The sequence below is a fragment of the Sprattus sprattus genome (assembly GCF_963457725.1).
Source record: "Sprattus sprattus genome assembly, chromosome: 9".
Taxonomy (NCBI): Eukaryota; Metazoa; Chordata; class Actinopteri; order Clupeiformes; family Clupeidae; genus Sprattus; species Sprattus sprattus.
Genome location: NC_137928.1, coordinates 15,833,409 through 15,847,181, shown reverse-complemented (window position 1 = coordinate 15,847,181; position 13,773 = coordinate 15,833,409). Strand labels below are relative to the sequence as shown.

At 41.9% G+C, this 13,773-nt stretch overlaps 2 protein-coding genes across 2 annotated transcripts; one reads left to right on the top strand and one right to left on the bottom strand.

The window, feature by feature from the left end:
- Positions 1 to 597: 597 nt before the first annotated feature.
- LOC308370588 (inositol-tetrakisphosphate 1-kinase-like) lies at positions 598 to 6,539 on the bottom strand (the record flags this gene model as incomplete). Its single annotated transcript, XM_080845267.1, has 10 exons — positions 598 to 758; positions 1,370 to 1,532; positions 2,420 to 2,483; positions 3,266 to 3,435; positions 4,040 to 4,080; positions 4,492 to 4,590; positions 4,836 to 4,953; positions 5,058 to 5,180; positions 6,339 to 6,363; positions 6,457 to 6,539. The coding sequence occupies 10 exons, from the start codon at positions 6,537 to 6,539 to the stop codon at positions 598 to 600; spliced, it is 1,047 nt and encodes a 348-aa protein (XP_080701393.1).
- A 541-nt stretch (positions 6,540 to 7,080) lies between these two features.
- psma6l (proteasome 20S subunit alpha 6, like) lies at positions 7,081 to 12,075 on the top strand (the record flags this gene model as incomplete). The annotated part of the gene is made up of 7 exons (XM_080845288.1): positions 7,081 to 7,156; positions 7,446 to 7,540; positions 8,323 to 8,404; positions 9,153 to 9,308; positions 9,520 to 9,698; positions 11,603 to 11,697; positions 11,999 to 12,075. The coding sequence occupies 7 exons, from the start codon at positions 7,081 to 7,083 to the stop codon at positions 12,054 to 12,056; spliced, it is 741 nt and encodes a 246-aa protein (XP_080701414.1). The 3' UTR covers positions 12,057 to 12,075.
- Between the last annotated feature and the right edge of the window lie 1,698 nt (positions 12,076 to 13,773).

Genomic DNA, 13,773 nt, shown 5'->3' with positions numbered 1-13,773 from the left:
TAAAAGCCCAGTGGAAGTCACGCTCTGCTTGATGGTATGTGTTTACTGCTAAAACGTCACTGTACAACACATATTATCTGTAATATCTATATGTTATATTAAAATAGTGTCCGGTGTATGACCTGAATTCCTAAAAGTCTTCTATGGTTTGCTTATCGAACACTTCTTCAGACTCCATCTAAATATCTACACATGTTTATCACAATGTCCCTGACTACCCACACATATCATGTTTATCACAACGTCCCTGACTACCCACACATATATATCTCCAAAGCATCCCAGGAGAGAAGAGGAAAGTAAACCCCATAAAACATAAGGCCATTTAGACATCAAAATTGACCTCCTGATAGAATTCAGACAACTCCATTCCAGAAAAGACTTCCCTCCACTTGTTCTTTGTAAATAACACTTCCATGCTGACACAGGAAACTCACTGCCCGTGACGAGAAGCCGGAGTAAACAGTGGCCTTGTTCGGCTACACAAACTCTTGGCACTTTCTTGTGTTACATTACATAAATAAAACCACCGTCATGGTGTTAGTTTTCATGTACCACTGTTCCTTATGTGTTTGGATTTTTCCGAATAATACAAGGTCAGAATTTGTCGCCCCCTGCTGGACAAAGCTCCTCACGACAGTGAGAAGGCTGGGGGCTTAAGTCAGGGTCTCCTGCAGGCTCTGAGGGCCCTTGTTTCTCCATGATGGATTCAATGTAACTAAGGAGTGAAGAGAAGAACTGGGGGACCCCTTCATAACCTAAGAAATAGGAAAGAAGGAAGAACAGAGAAAAAGAAAGTTGAAGGAACAGTTATTGAAGTCACTTTCCTGCCACTGTGGTTTTTCTGGGGTATTTAGGCCTTAGTTTGGTGACACTGGTGACACTGGTGACACTGACCACCACTATCAGCTGAAACCTTCTTCATGAAATAAAACTATACATTCAAAATGGAGTTGTGTAAGGGTAAGGTTTTATGAATTATAAATGTCCTTGTCTTATCGTCTTTTCACCTCTGTTTTATGTGAACCAGTAAGTCCAAATTCCAGTCAACCAGAGCAATTTGGCAATTTGAATTAATGAACCTTCAACCCTGAGTGTTTTAAAAACTAAATCCTTGGCGTGATCCATCAAGGTGACAACGTGGTAAGGCAATCTGTTTCACTCCATAGAAATGGATGCAGTAATATTATGAACAACCCACACACACACACACACACACACACACACACACACACACACACACACACACACACACACACACACACACACACACACACACATACACACACACACACACACACACATGCTTACAGCAGCTGAAACCTTTTCAAAGCCTTTCTGTTGAGATCCATCCATGTTCATACCCTACCTGGGAAGATGTTAATGTCGATGACGGTGAGGGTGTGTGTGTGGATGTTGACGATGACGTCGACCCCAAACAGCGCCATACCCAGCTCCGCCCGCAGTTGTCTCACCAGCGCCACCATGGCGTCGTTGCTAGGAGGCGGCAGCCGTGGCATGGCATCATCCAGCTGGCAAGAGGAGACAATGGGCATCAGGACAGGACAAGGGTGTAATCAGTCCATTGTTTCTCCTTTTTTTGTTGTCGGCCACTAATAATTAGATGTTACATGACATGCTTGCATGGCCAGCTGGCATACTAATTATGCATAAATCAAACTCATCAGGCAAACCAGAGCCCCTCAAAAATAAATATAATATAATATAAAAAAGATATATAACTATGTTACTATGTTTAGTTCTATGTTTATATATATATATTTATATATTTTAGTTCTATATATATATATATATTTGTGTGTGTGTGTAAATATATCAGCTGTATCGTGGCACCACCCAGAGGGCAAGAGGAGATTGAGGTCATCATCACACAAGGCTGTGTGTTGTGTTGTGTCTTCCTGTGTGCTCATCCGTGGTAGAGGAAGGTGCTAACCATAGACATACATACATCTATATATCTATATGTCTATGGTGCTAACAGCTCTGAGGCCATGTGCTCCATGCCCTTCACACATGCTGATGAGGATGTATACGTACATGTGCTGTGCTGTAAGATGCTTTGGAGAAACGCGTGTGCTAAATGAAGTGCTCTGCTTGACTATGAGTGAGGACACAGTGAATCCTGGAACCTCTTGAAGCCTACTAAAGGGACCACCATTAATGGGGTCATCAATAGGATTCTGTGGAAGGTCACTAACATAACATTTCAATTTCAATTTGCACATCATGCTCAACACCGGCCCGGTGTTGCTCTCGTACCCCGCGCCCCCTGTGTCAGCCAGGATTACCAGCCAGAGGCTTGTTTCAAATGTCAAATATAATGGACGCCTCAAAAGGGGCACATTGACCTGGATTGGAATATAATAAGAGAAAATAACGGCAGCTGGGTCACACTTACCGCCGTCAGATGGGAGGAGGACTCCGGCTTCGAGACATCGTGACTGTTGAAGAAAATGGTCGTCCTGTCTGAGAAGGTAGGATAAAAAGAAAGGCAGAATTTTAAAACCAGATCTTATTTCTTTCAACATAGCCATAAAGTAGTTCTTCAGTCTGCAGAGAGGTTTAGAGGCTTTCTTCATACATTCAATCAGATGTCACCATGGCCTCACATGTATTCACTAGCTCAGCTCATCCCTCAACAACAAAACTTAAGGAAAAGTCACTCCTATGGAAGAACCTTTCTACTATATAATACTTAAAGTCTATGAAGGTTTCTTTGGTATAAATCTATTTGCCAGGAAGGATCTACACAATTCCCTATCTTGGGTAGTTTTAAGTGCCCTGAAGTCTGAAGCTCATAAAGAGAAATGTCATGAGTGAACGGTGTGAAGCAATATTCAACATGCATTTTAATTAAGCGTACGCAACACTAGTTTTGGGGTGCAATGCCCCCTCACACAGCACTGTAGATCTGGGCCTGCTGTGGTGAAAGGGTAAACCTGATTCACTAATTAGTCGGTTCGGTACATTGTCATGGGGTACATTGTCATGGTGTCACTGGGATCTGGACTCATATCATGAGTGAACGGTGTTTGCCCATTTGGGGCCATAATGACCGCAGTAAGTAAGTGTAGTAAGTAGTAAGTGCAGTAAGTAGTAAGTGTAGTAAGTAGTAAATGTACTAAGTAGTAAGTGTAGTAAGTAGTAAGTGTAGTAAGTAGTAAATGTACTAAGTAGTAAATGTAGTAAGTAGTAAGTGTAGTAAGTAGTTAGTTAGACAGTGTTTGCCCACTGGGGGCCGTACTGACCGCAGGGCCCAGGGGGGAAGTTCTTGAGCGAGGGCCTCTCCACAGTGAAGTGGTCGTCTCCCACCACAAACACCTTGTGCAGCACCGCGCCGTGGTTCACAAAGCTCTGCAGTATGCAGGGCGAGCGCACGTCGCACAAACGCACCTCACTGAAGATCAGAGACATCTACGGGATGTGCCAGAGAAGCAGGCAATGCCACCAAACACACATATCTTCATTATTATCATTATTTATAAAAATGCGTTACTCTACAGAGCTTACAGGTTAAAGACATGTGTGAAGCAGAAATAGAACTTTTAGTGGGGAGGCTACCATGCAGCTGCAGTGTGAGGTTCAACATGCATTTTAATTAAAGGTGCGCAGCACTAGTTTCGGGGTGCAATGCCCCCTCACACAGCACTGTAGACCTGGGCCTGGTGGTGAAAGGGTGAAACTGATCCACAAAACAGTCTGTTCTGTACAGTGTCATCGGTTACATGTTAGATACCAGGATCTGCCTGAGATCGGGCTGAGATCGGGCTGTGATCCGGCTAGGATCTGGCTGGGATCTGGCTGGGATCTGGCTAGGATCTGGCTGGGATCTGGTTGGGATCTGGCTGGGATCTGGCTGGGATCTGGCTGAGATCTGGCTGCAATCTGGCTAGGATTGGGCGTAGTTCCACTAGGTTCACATACGATCAATAGACAAATCCACAGTAAAAAGGGAACGGGATGTATCGTAAGGGGAAACACGTGTTAAAAAAACAAAACACTTTGAAAAACGACATACCTCATGAGAGCGAGATCCGTGGGCCACTCTGGTTTTGCAGACTGTGAAGTGGGAACACAACATGTACATGACTATACTACTAATATTTCGAATATCAACATAAATACTTCAACTATTAATTTCCTGCAAACATTACCTATTACAATTTTAAAGAATGCATTAATTTCCCTGTGCTCTCCTGCAGCAGTATTACCAGTGCTTCAGGACTGGATTACATAAGAAATGATTTGCAAGAATGTGATCTCTCACATGATCTATTTTAAAGTGGCATTATGCAGTAATCGCTACATATTTAACCCTACAGGAGAAATACTTTCGAAATAATTTACAGCATATCTCTAGCCTACAGTTTCTAGTTCACACTTGGTGGTGTGGTGGTGTAGGCTGGTTTATGTGGTATGTAAACAGGTATTTCAGGCTGGTATATAATCTGATTAACGTGTTTCACTGACTCAGAGGGTAGCTCAGCTGTCTGCTCCGTACAGCGGCCTGTATCACAGATGGGTCGCTGGTATTGATCTCCAGGTACGGTGGACAACAGATGCTTTTTCCTAGAGAGAGGAAAATACATTTATAAGTCTTTTTAATTATGACTTTTACGGGTCTTCTTTCTGTTTCTATTCCTTAAAGGTTCTACTGGCCGATAGCTCTTTGTGGAATCATTTGGGTTTTTTAGCTGAGCATCAATGTTGAGTTTTAAGGTCTTTTCAATTTTCTGCTCCTATGGTTTTGAGATGAACCTACATTGATTGGTTCAATAAAACGATAAAAGGATATGTTTGTGGTCCTGTCAGACCTTTCAAAGTGTTCTGTAACTGGCTCATGATGCGGTAGGATGCAAAGCGGTCCAAGAGCTGGGTCATAGCTGGCAGGGGGTCCAGCAGTAGCGTCTGGGGGTGTGCCGAGACATAATTCTGAAATAGAAACAATCACAACATCTTCCAAAATGATCCTTTCCAAAACTGTCCAGAAGCTTTTTAAGTCTAATTCTATCGCATTCTAGAATCTGACATCTGACCTGGAAATTACTGAGGAGTTGTTGTGATTGGCTGTCATACTCAGCCTCCACGATGACATCAGAGAGTTTGTGCACGATGACATTGAACGGGCCTTGGGATGCCATTGGTTGGCTGAGATCTATCTGTGGAGAAACTTTATAATTTTTTAGGACTCTTTGGCTTTCGCCATTAATTTAATTTCTGAATCAGGGGTATCCAAGCTATATGCAGGCATGTCAATGTGATATGGTTAGTAACCGACAAAAGAGAAACAAAGAATCCAACAACAGAGTATACCAAACAGTAGACCATAAGATAGAGGCTGACATTAGGTTGGTCTTGACTTGACAGATGTGACTGAACCTTTGTAGTTCAGAGCCTACCTGCTCCTGGACGCTACAGTGGTTTCTTACAATGAGCCAACCCAACACAAGGAAATACAGGCTTGAAAACCACACCGACCACACAGTTACAAAACAACAGCAGAGGAAGTGATAATTGAGTAAGCCTAATGGATAGGTCCCCATTTTGAGCCGCCTGTTAGGGCTTTTTAAGGCGTTTCTCAGCTGGCAAAATGAGCAATTTAGCTAATTGTGAACATATCAGAGATTAGTTTAACACACAGAGACATGATTGACTTAACCAAGCCTATAACAGCCTCGTTCTTATCTATTGTCTTCTTGTGATCAGTTTAATGCGCAGAGATATGATTGACTTAACCAAGCCTATAACAGCCTCCTGTTGTATCTATTGTCTTCTTGTGATCAGTTTAATGCACAGAGATATGTTTGCCTTAACCAAGCATTTAACAGCCTTGTTCTTATCTATTGTCTTCTTGTGATCAGTTTAATGCGAAGAGATATGTTTGACTTAACCAAGCCTATAACAGCCTCTTTTGTATATATTGTCTTCTTGTGATCAGTTTAATGCACAGATATATGTTTGCCTTAACCAAGCCTATAACAGCCTCTTTTTGTATCTATTGTCTTATTGTGATAGAGGAACACGAGGCCACAGGTGGCAATGACAGGGCGGCTCAGGCCATGAATATCAAGTCATCTGCTGCAGACACGACAAAGAAACACCTGATTGCTTGTGTCAGTTAATGCTGGTGTACAAAAACGAAATATTTGATATCCATTAACTCCTATGTAATGAGTAACAGTGTACATTTATCCTCAACAGACTGGTTTAACTTCACGCAGTACAATATGATTTCTCTCGTGTGTCCACAGTTCTTTCCTGTGACATTTACGGCGGAAACTATGAGTTGCCAAATAAACATATACAGCTGAACTCACCTCCACCACCTCAATGCCGCGACCCCTGTAAAGTAGATCATAGAAAACGTGTCACAGGATCTCAATGTAACTCAATGGAGATAGCGACAACAGCATTACAGTTGCCTGTGTGACTTACGCACAGAGGTCCGAAAACGCTGACAAATTAATTCTTCTTCTTTTCTTGTCGCTTAAGCAGAATCCAACCCGACGGCGAGCCATTTGGTTCCTACTTTAACTGGGAAAGAGTTACTTTAACAGAGTAGCTTCTGAGTAACTGAGTAATCTCTGGTATAAGTAGCAAGGCAAAAAGGGGGAGGCGGAGGTGGGTCTTTAACGTTACTTGTTTTACAGGTGGAGACATCGCTGTCATTACACCTAACGTCCGTCTAATCCATACAATGTTGTCAGAAGAAAATTGTAAAATAGCCTGCTTGGTTATAGGGCCGAAGAAAGAGTTCCTTGTATTTTCGCGTGTTTTTTGACAACACTTTATTTTTCTTACAAAATGTTAGGAGTTCAAGGCAGGAACTACAACTCCCCTGAATTAAAAAAGATATCCCATCGTCCCTCTCTTGGTTCTTTACGAAAAAGAAAGAGAAAGCAAAAGATTCAACACCGGGAAGTTGATTTTGAAAGCTGCATCATTGCTTAATCGTTGTCGTGCTTTAGTGCTAGACACTTTTGTGTAGTTATAACCATTTGATATGAGAGCTTATAACCCGTTTTCATAGAATAAGAGTTATTAGTTTTATTTACTGTGATGTCTCGGGGTTCGAATGCTGGTTTTGATCGTCACATAACAATATTCTCACCAGAGGGCCGTCTTTATCAAGTCGGTAAGGTTATCACTCGCTTATTGTGATTATATTGTTTGTGCATGACTGCAGACAAATGTTATCCATTGATGTCTTGAAACAATCACATGTTTTAAACACTTTGGGGCGGTCCACTTAATCATCTTGCAGTCAATTTCCATTAGTATGGCAGCATAGTGCATTTTAGTTTGTTTTCATGCTCCGGCCTAGTGTGACCATTCACTTTGGAGTTATGTTATCTCCTTCTTTTGGCCGTTGACCTAATAATTTTATTTTTCTGTATGTGATGTTTCCCTACCATTTTGTGCAGAATATGCCTTCAAAGCCATTGCACAAAGTGGCCTGACGTCGGTGGGGGTCCGAGGGAAGGATTGTGCCGTTGTGGTCACGCAGAAGAAAGTCCCGGTAAGATGCTTCACCTAAAGCTTGCGTTTCGTTTATTTATTAAGTAGCCTAACAGAATATGCGACTTTCTTCTCATAGTCATATGTATCAAGCGTGTCTGTGGCATGAAGTCTCTTCATTATAAGGCGTATGATAGGGGCTTACAAAGGTGATAACTTCATAACATGGATATTCAAATGACATGTTGTCGTTTTGAGATAACGTGTAAACATATTGCAAGTACAGAACACCTAATGGCTGTACTTTGAGATGCAAACATGTGATAACTTCATAACACGGATATTCAAATGACATGTTGTCATTTTGAGATAACGTGTAAGCATATTGCAAGTAGCCTACAGAACACCTAATGGCTGTACATTGAGATGCAAACATGGCAGATACATTGAGATGGCATACGATCAAACTCTGAGATGAACCCCTGATAGATCAGGGCCTTAGGCATTCAACAGGCAGCAAGTGTCTAGACAATGCACTGGCTATCAGTAAGGAAAGCCTTAAAGGTAAAGGTAAAGTTTCTGTCAGCAACTGAAGTGTGACAGCATTGCATCTCAGCATTTATGCTGACAGTTAGCATTTGGCATAGAGTCGTTCTTTTAGTTTCATTTCAAAGCTTGCCAGCATAATCCTAAAAGTGTTCCAGATTGCAGGCAATGTCAGTAACTTCAGTGTACAATTCTGTAGCATATTGTCTTGTTGGAGTGTTTTTGGACACATACATATATTTCTGGATAGTTATTTCTATTTGTGTAATATATATATTAACATATTTATATCCACAGGACAAGCTTCTGGACCCATCTACGTTGACCAACATATTCTCTCTTACCCCCCGCATAGGATGTGTCATGACTGGACACTGTGGTGTGTTTCTTTTTCCTAGTTAAAACTCAAAAAATACATTGTGTTTCACCTGCCTGTTTAGTAGATTTTATTTAAAGAGAATTGCTGAAGTTCTGTGGTGCAATTTTAGTTAATCATGTTGACACAATATTTACCAGACAGACCATCCACACACACACATACAGACACACACACATGTACAGACAGACACATATACACACACAAGTACAGACACACTCATACACACACACATATACAGATATATTCCATACACACACACACGTACAGACACACTCATATACACACACACATGTACAGACACACTCAAATACACATACAGGTACAGACACACTTATACACACACACATGTACAGACACAATCATATACAGACACATACAGACACACTCATACACACACACATGTACAGACACAATCATATACACACACATACAGACACTCTCATACACACACACATGTACAGACACACTCATACACACACACACGTACAGACCCACGAACAGACAGACTCATATACAAACACAGGTACAGACACACTCATATACACACACATGTAGAGACACACTCATATATTCACACACATTATACCCCCTACCACCTCATACACCAATGGGGACCTGCTTACCTGCACAAACACACACCAAAGTATTCACACAAATAAGACACACTCACTCTAGCAAATAATTCCTACTGCGTACAAACACACAAGGAACACCCTCTCAAAACATGTCTGTCCCCCTCCTCCTCCAGGGGACAGTCGCTCACAGGTGCACCGAGCGCGAGTGGAGGCTGCAGAGTGGAAGTACAAGTTTGGCTATGACATCAATGCGGACATGTTGTGTCGGCGCTTGGCGGACATCTCACAGGTCTACACGCAGAACGCCGAAATGCGGCCGCTAGGATGCTGTGAGTTTCTTTGGGAGAGTGGACGTTAGTTTGGACAATGCCTTTATCATTTTACCAAAACAGAAATTGATGTGGTCAGTTAAATCTATTTACCCAATTGTTCCAGATTCTCAGTGGGATTTTGCTCAGAATGTCTCACTTTCGCTTCACAACTCCCTCTGTCGTCATGGAGACCTGAACCCTCCCTTTCCTCCTGTTCCTTCTGTGGCAGGTATGATCCTGGTTGCCATGGACCCCCAGAAAGGCCCTGTGCTGTTAAAGTGTGACCCGGCTGGTTACTACTGTGGCTTCAGGGCCACTGGGGTGGGGGCCAAGCAAACGGAGGCTAACAGCTACCTAGAGAAAAAGCTGAAAAAGAAGCCAGAACTGACATTTGAGAGGAGTGTGGAGGTAAGGAAAGCGGACAAATGTCTGTATAGAACTATATATACAGTATACAGTACATATATATATATATATATATATATATATATATATATATATATATATATATATATATATATACAGTACATACATTATATTTTACAGGATAATAGACTGTGCAGGACCAGTGAATGAATTTGGACATGGGGTTGGGGAAAAACCGTGGGTGTAGTTATATGATACAGAGGATTGGCCACGAAGTTACAAGGATATCACAGATCTACCTTGTAGCGAAGGGAGAGTGTGCTTTCCCCACCTGGACTCGAACCCGGGTTTACAGGGTGCCAAACATGCACTCTGACCGCAACGCTAAAGAGCCAGTCTCAATGGAATAGCACATTGTCTCAATGTCATAGCACATCCTCATCTGTAGTGACGACCACATCATCACACTGCCCTCACCTTTGGGAAGCGCACCGTTGCACTTCACGCACACCGGTGCACCCACCAACTGTACTTCTCCCATCCAGAGCGCCCCACAAACAAGTGCTTCACCTATCTATGGGGTCCGTCACGCAGGGGGCAACCTACCTGGGTGTATCTCACACAGTTTTACCGTCACGTCCCCGATGACCTCACAACGAGCCATCCCACTTCTGACACCATTTGTAGCAAAGGGAGAGCATATTCACCCCACCCGGACTCGAACCCGGGTCTATAGGGTGCCAAACATTGATTGAATTATCACACCAATGGGCTGCTTCCTGTGTACTTTTTCCTTTGTTTGTTAACTGACCTGGACAAATAGGCTAATTCTCTTGCACCTGATGTCCTCATGCCGTCTTGTTCAACAGGTAGTTAGCTTAAGTAGCGTCTTGAGCTGGAGCTAGGGAATCTTATCCTTTTCTCTGTTTTTCACACAACTGATATCACGTCCGTATTTATCCCTTTCATGTAGTCATAAGGCATTGTGACCATACAGATGTGTAACAAGAAATATATCAACACATTAGCATTTCATTGAGACATTTACAATGGCAGTTCACTGACTAAACTCAATGGATGGCATTCAGTTTAATAGTTTGTGATATCTAAGCATGACTGTATTTATGATCTGAGTGGTGTGGAGACCACGCATTTTTTCTCTACCACAGTCCAGTCAGAGCGGTACAACACTCAACGCTGATTTTTTTTTTTTAAACAAATTGTGAGAGTGGACGTAAACCTAGTTTGGCTTCAACTCGGCAGCATTAATGTGCCTGCAAGTCTACTGTAAAGCGACAAGCTTACGATTTGACAGCTTTCATATCACCAGAGTCATGGGAAATATATAATGTACACAAACACAATTGATACATAATGTCGTGAAATGTTTCATTAACTACATTTCACATGCATTTCTGTGTTTGACAGAGCATTTTACGTGTCAAATAATTGAATTCTGAGGAAGTCTGGCCTCCCTTGGCTTCTGCTAGGAGTGGCCACCGTACAGGACAGTTGTTGGACACAGTGGCGTAACTTTAGGGAGTGCAGGGTGTGCAGCTGCACTAGGGCCCGTGGTGAAAGGGGGCCCGTTTTTGTCTGACCACTATGACAGGGACATTGCGCCCACGTTTCCAGCACAACTCCTATAGTTCACGCCCTGCTTTTAAAGCAGTGATTTCTCAGCAGTCATGAGTGCAACAGATAGCAAAAACTCAGATTGTTGATAACCGGTAACATCAGAATTCGGTGAGGTGTGCACTCATCACTGCTGAGAAATTGCTGAAAGACGGAATGAAATGGAGTCACAGGCTGGTAATGGCCAGGCTAGGAGTCATTAGACATCTATAGCATTAATTGCTTCCTTGTACTTTTCGTCCCTCACTGATTCCATACATTCTCTCTCTCTCTCTGTTTCTCTCTCGTTCTCTCTCTCTTTCTCTCGTCAGATGGCCATCTCCTGTCTTTCCTCAATCCTCTCCATGGACTTCAAGCCTACAGAGCTAGAAGTAGGTGTGGTCTCCAAAGAACAGCCTAAATTCAGGTACAGCCAGCAAACCAGTGGGACAAAATAACTGCAACATACAAAACATTTTTAAAAAATCATGAATTATAAAATAACTACAACATACAAGACATTTATAAAATCATAGAATATAAAATAAATACAGATTATAAAATGCTGTTTTGTGTCCCTAATGTCTATAAGTCTGTGACAGTATTTCATTAAAAGTCTTAGCCCACCTCCTTCCTTTGGTTCTCATTTATGATAGTGCTATGGAAATAAATCAAATTAAAACAGAATGTCTCTCATAATCATCCTTCATGTCTCAATGCTTACGCAGGACGCTCAGCGAGGCAGAGATCGACTCTCACCTGGTGGCCATCTCCGAGAGGGAATGAGTTCACGTCCACCCTCACAATACACTAGACCAACAGGAGGCACAGCTGGAGGCACATCTGGGTGCACACTCACAACATACACACGCTCACACACACACACGCACACACACACACACACACACACACACACACACACTCACTGAACATATGACACCCTTTCACCAGCAAATTCCCTGTCTCGACCCAAGGTTAAAATGGCCATTTTACCAAACTGTTCAGTGCTTAAAATATAATAAAGTAAAAACAGTACCGTTGTATTTTCATCATGCATGAATAAATATACATTTTAAGAACGTTTTTTTCTTAGCACCAACCAGCACATTGTAGATTTGTCCCTGGAAATGTTACCACTGTACACACTATGACCATACACTTGAATGATGCATGATTATTACGGAACTTCAGATTAAATACAATTAAGCCACAGATGTAAGATTTTGACGTCCATCGCAGAAACGTACACGTTCATAAAAGTGAACCTAATCAACCACAAGGTGGCGATGTTTAGCCATTTATTGAGACGCTGTCAGTCTGTGCGGTGGTTTACTACTCAATCCAGATCCACTGCATTTTTGCGCAATAACGCTGGCTCGCATAACCTATACGCAATGTAGGATAGGTTAAATGTATTGTTTTCTGTAATCTGATGGCACGGTATGATGATGATAACACTGTACAGATCATACGTCGCCTAGTTATCACTCATGTTTAATAACCTGAATTCTCCAATTTAGATGAGTGTTGTTACAGAGCAGAGGTCTTTCTCATATTAATTTCAGTGACGCATGTATTTTACGGGCAAACAAACAATCAAGAGATGACACAGTCTTAATCTCATTGTTTTCATGAGTCTCACTGACACGCAGATTGGCCGGTAGCCTACAGGTCATTATAAAAAATATAGCCTACAAATAAAAAATGTGTCAAAAGTTTATTTCCGGCCGCTGAATATGTGTTAGTCCAGTCTTATTTAAAAACTGGGTGACATCCGCAATGTTGAGTTCCATGTTGAATTAGCCTATGTAGTGGACGCCACGTAGGCTAGAGTTGTAAAACTTTTGTGTGTGACACCTTTCATTTTAACATAGCATCACCGGCCTACATCTTTCGACTCTTTATTCACTTTACTAATTCAAGCATGTGTGCCTTTCTCTATTTTTTATCTAAAGCAGTGAGTGCCTTTGGGACAGTTGTATCGTGTCGGGGTCAATTCTAACAGTTGTCCCTTACAAACCAAGGATGTCACATTTTTGCAGAAGTGGCTAGCCTATTTCACTTGCTAGATACGCTTGTTGGTTGCAACTTATTGTAATGCATGTTACAGTTGTCACAAGCAGACTTCTCCTCATATATGATAAGATAATTGGAAAACGACACATTGTAGACCTAGGCAGTTAATAATCATACTAGCATCTAGTTCGGAAATCACCCATCACAACTACCTGTTAGCCTACTTGTCCTGTCATAATCTTGCACAAAGATTAAAAGTTTAAAACTTGCCCAAAAAAACGACACGTCTGGCTTTTGACATAGGTTGAGACACAATCTCCAAGTTTGAACGCATCATGCGGATGCAATCACACATATTGTCTGTGACTTCTATTACCTTAGACACGAGCTGAGAAATTAAGTGAGCTACGACAGTCCCCATGTTGCAACTGTATAGTTTTCATCTGTAGTTTATGTGTAATTGTCAAACTATGTATCATAAATATAG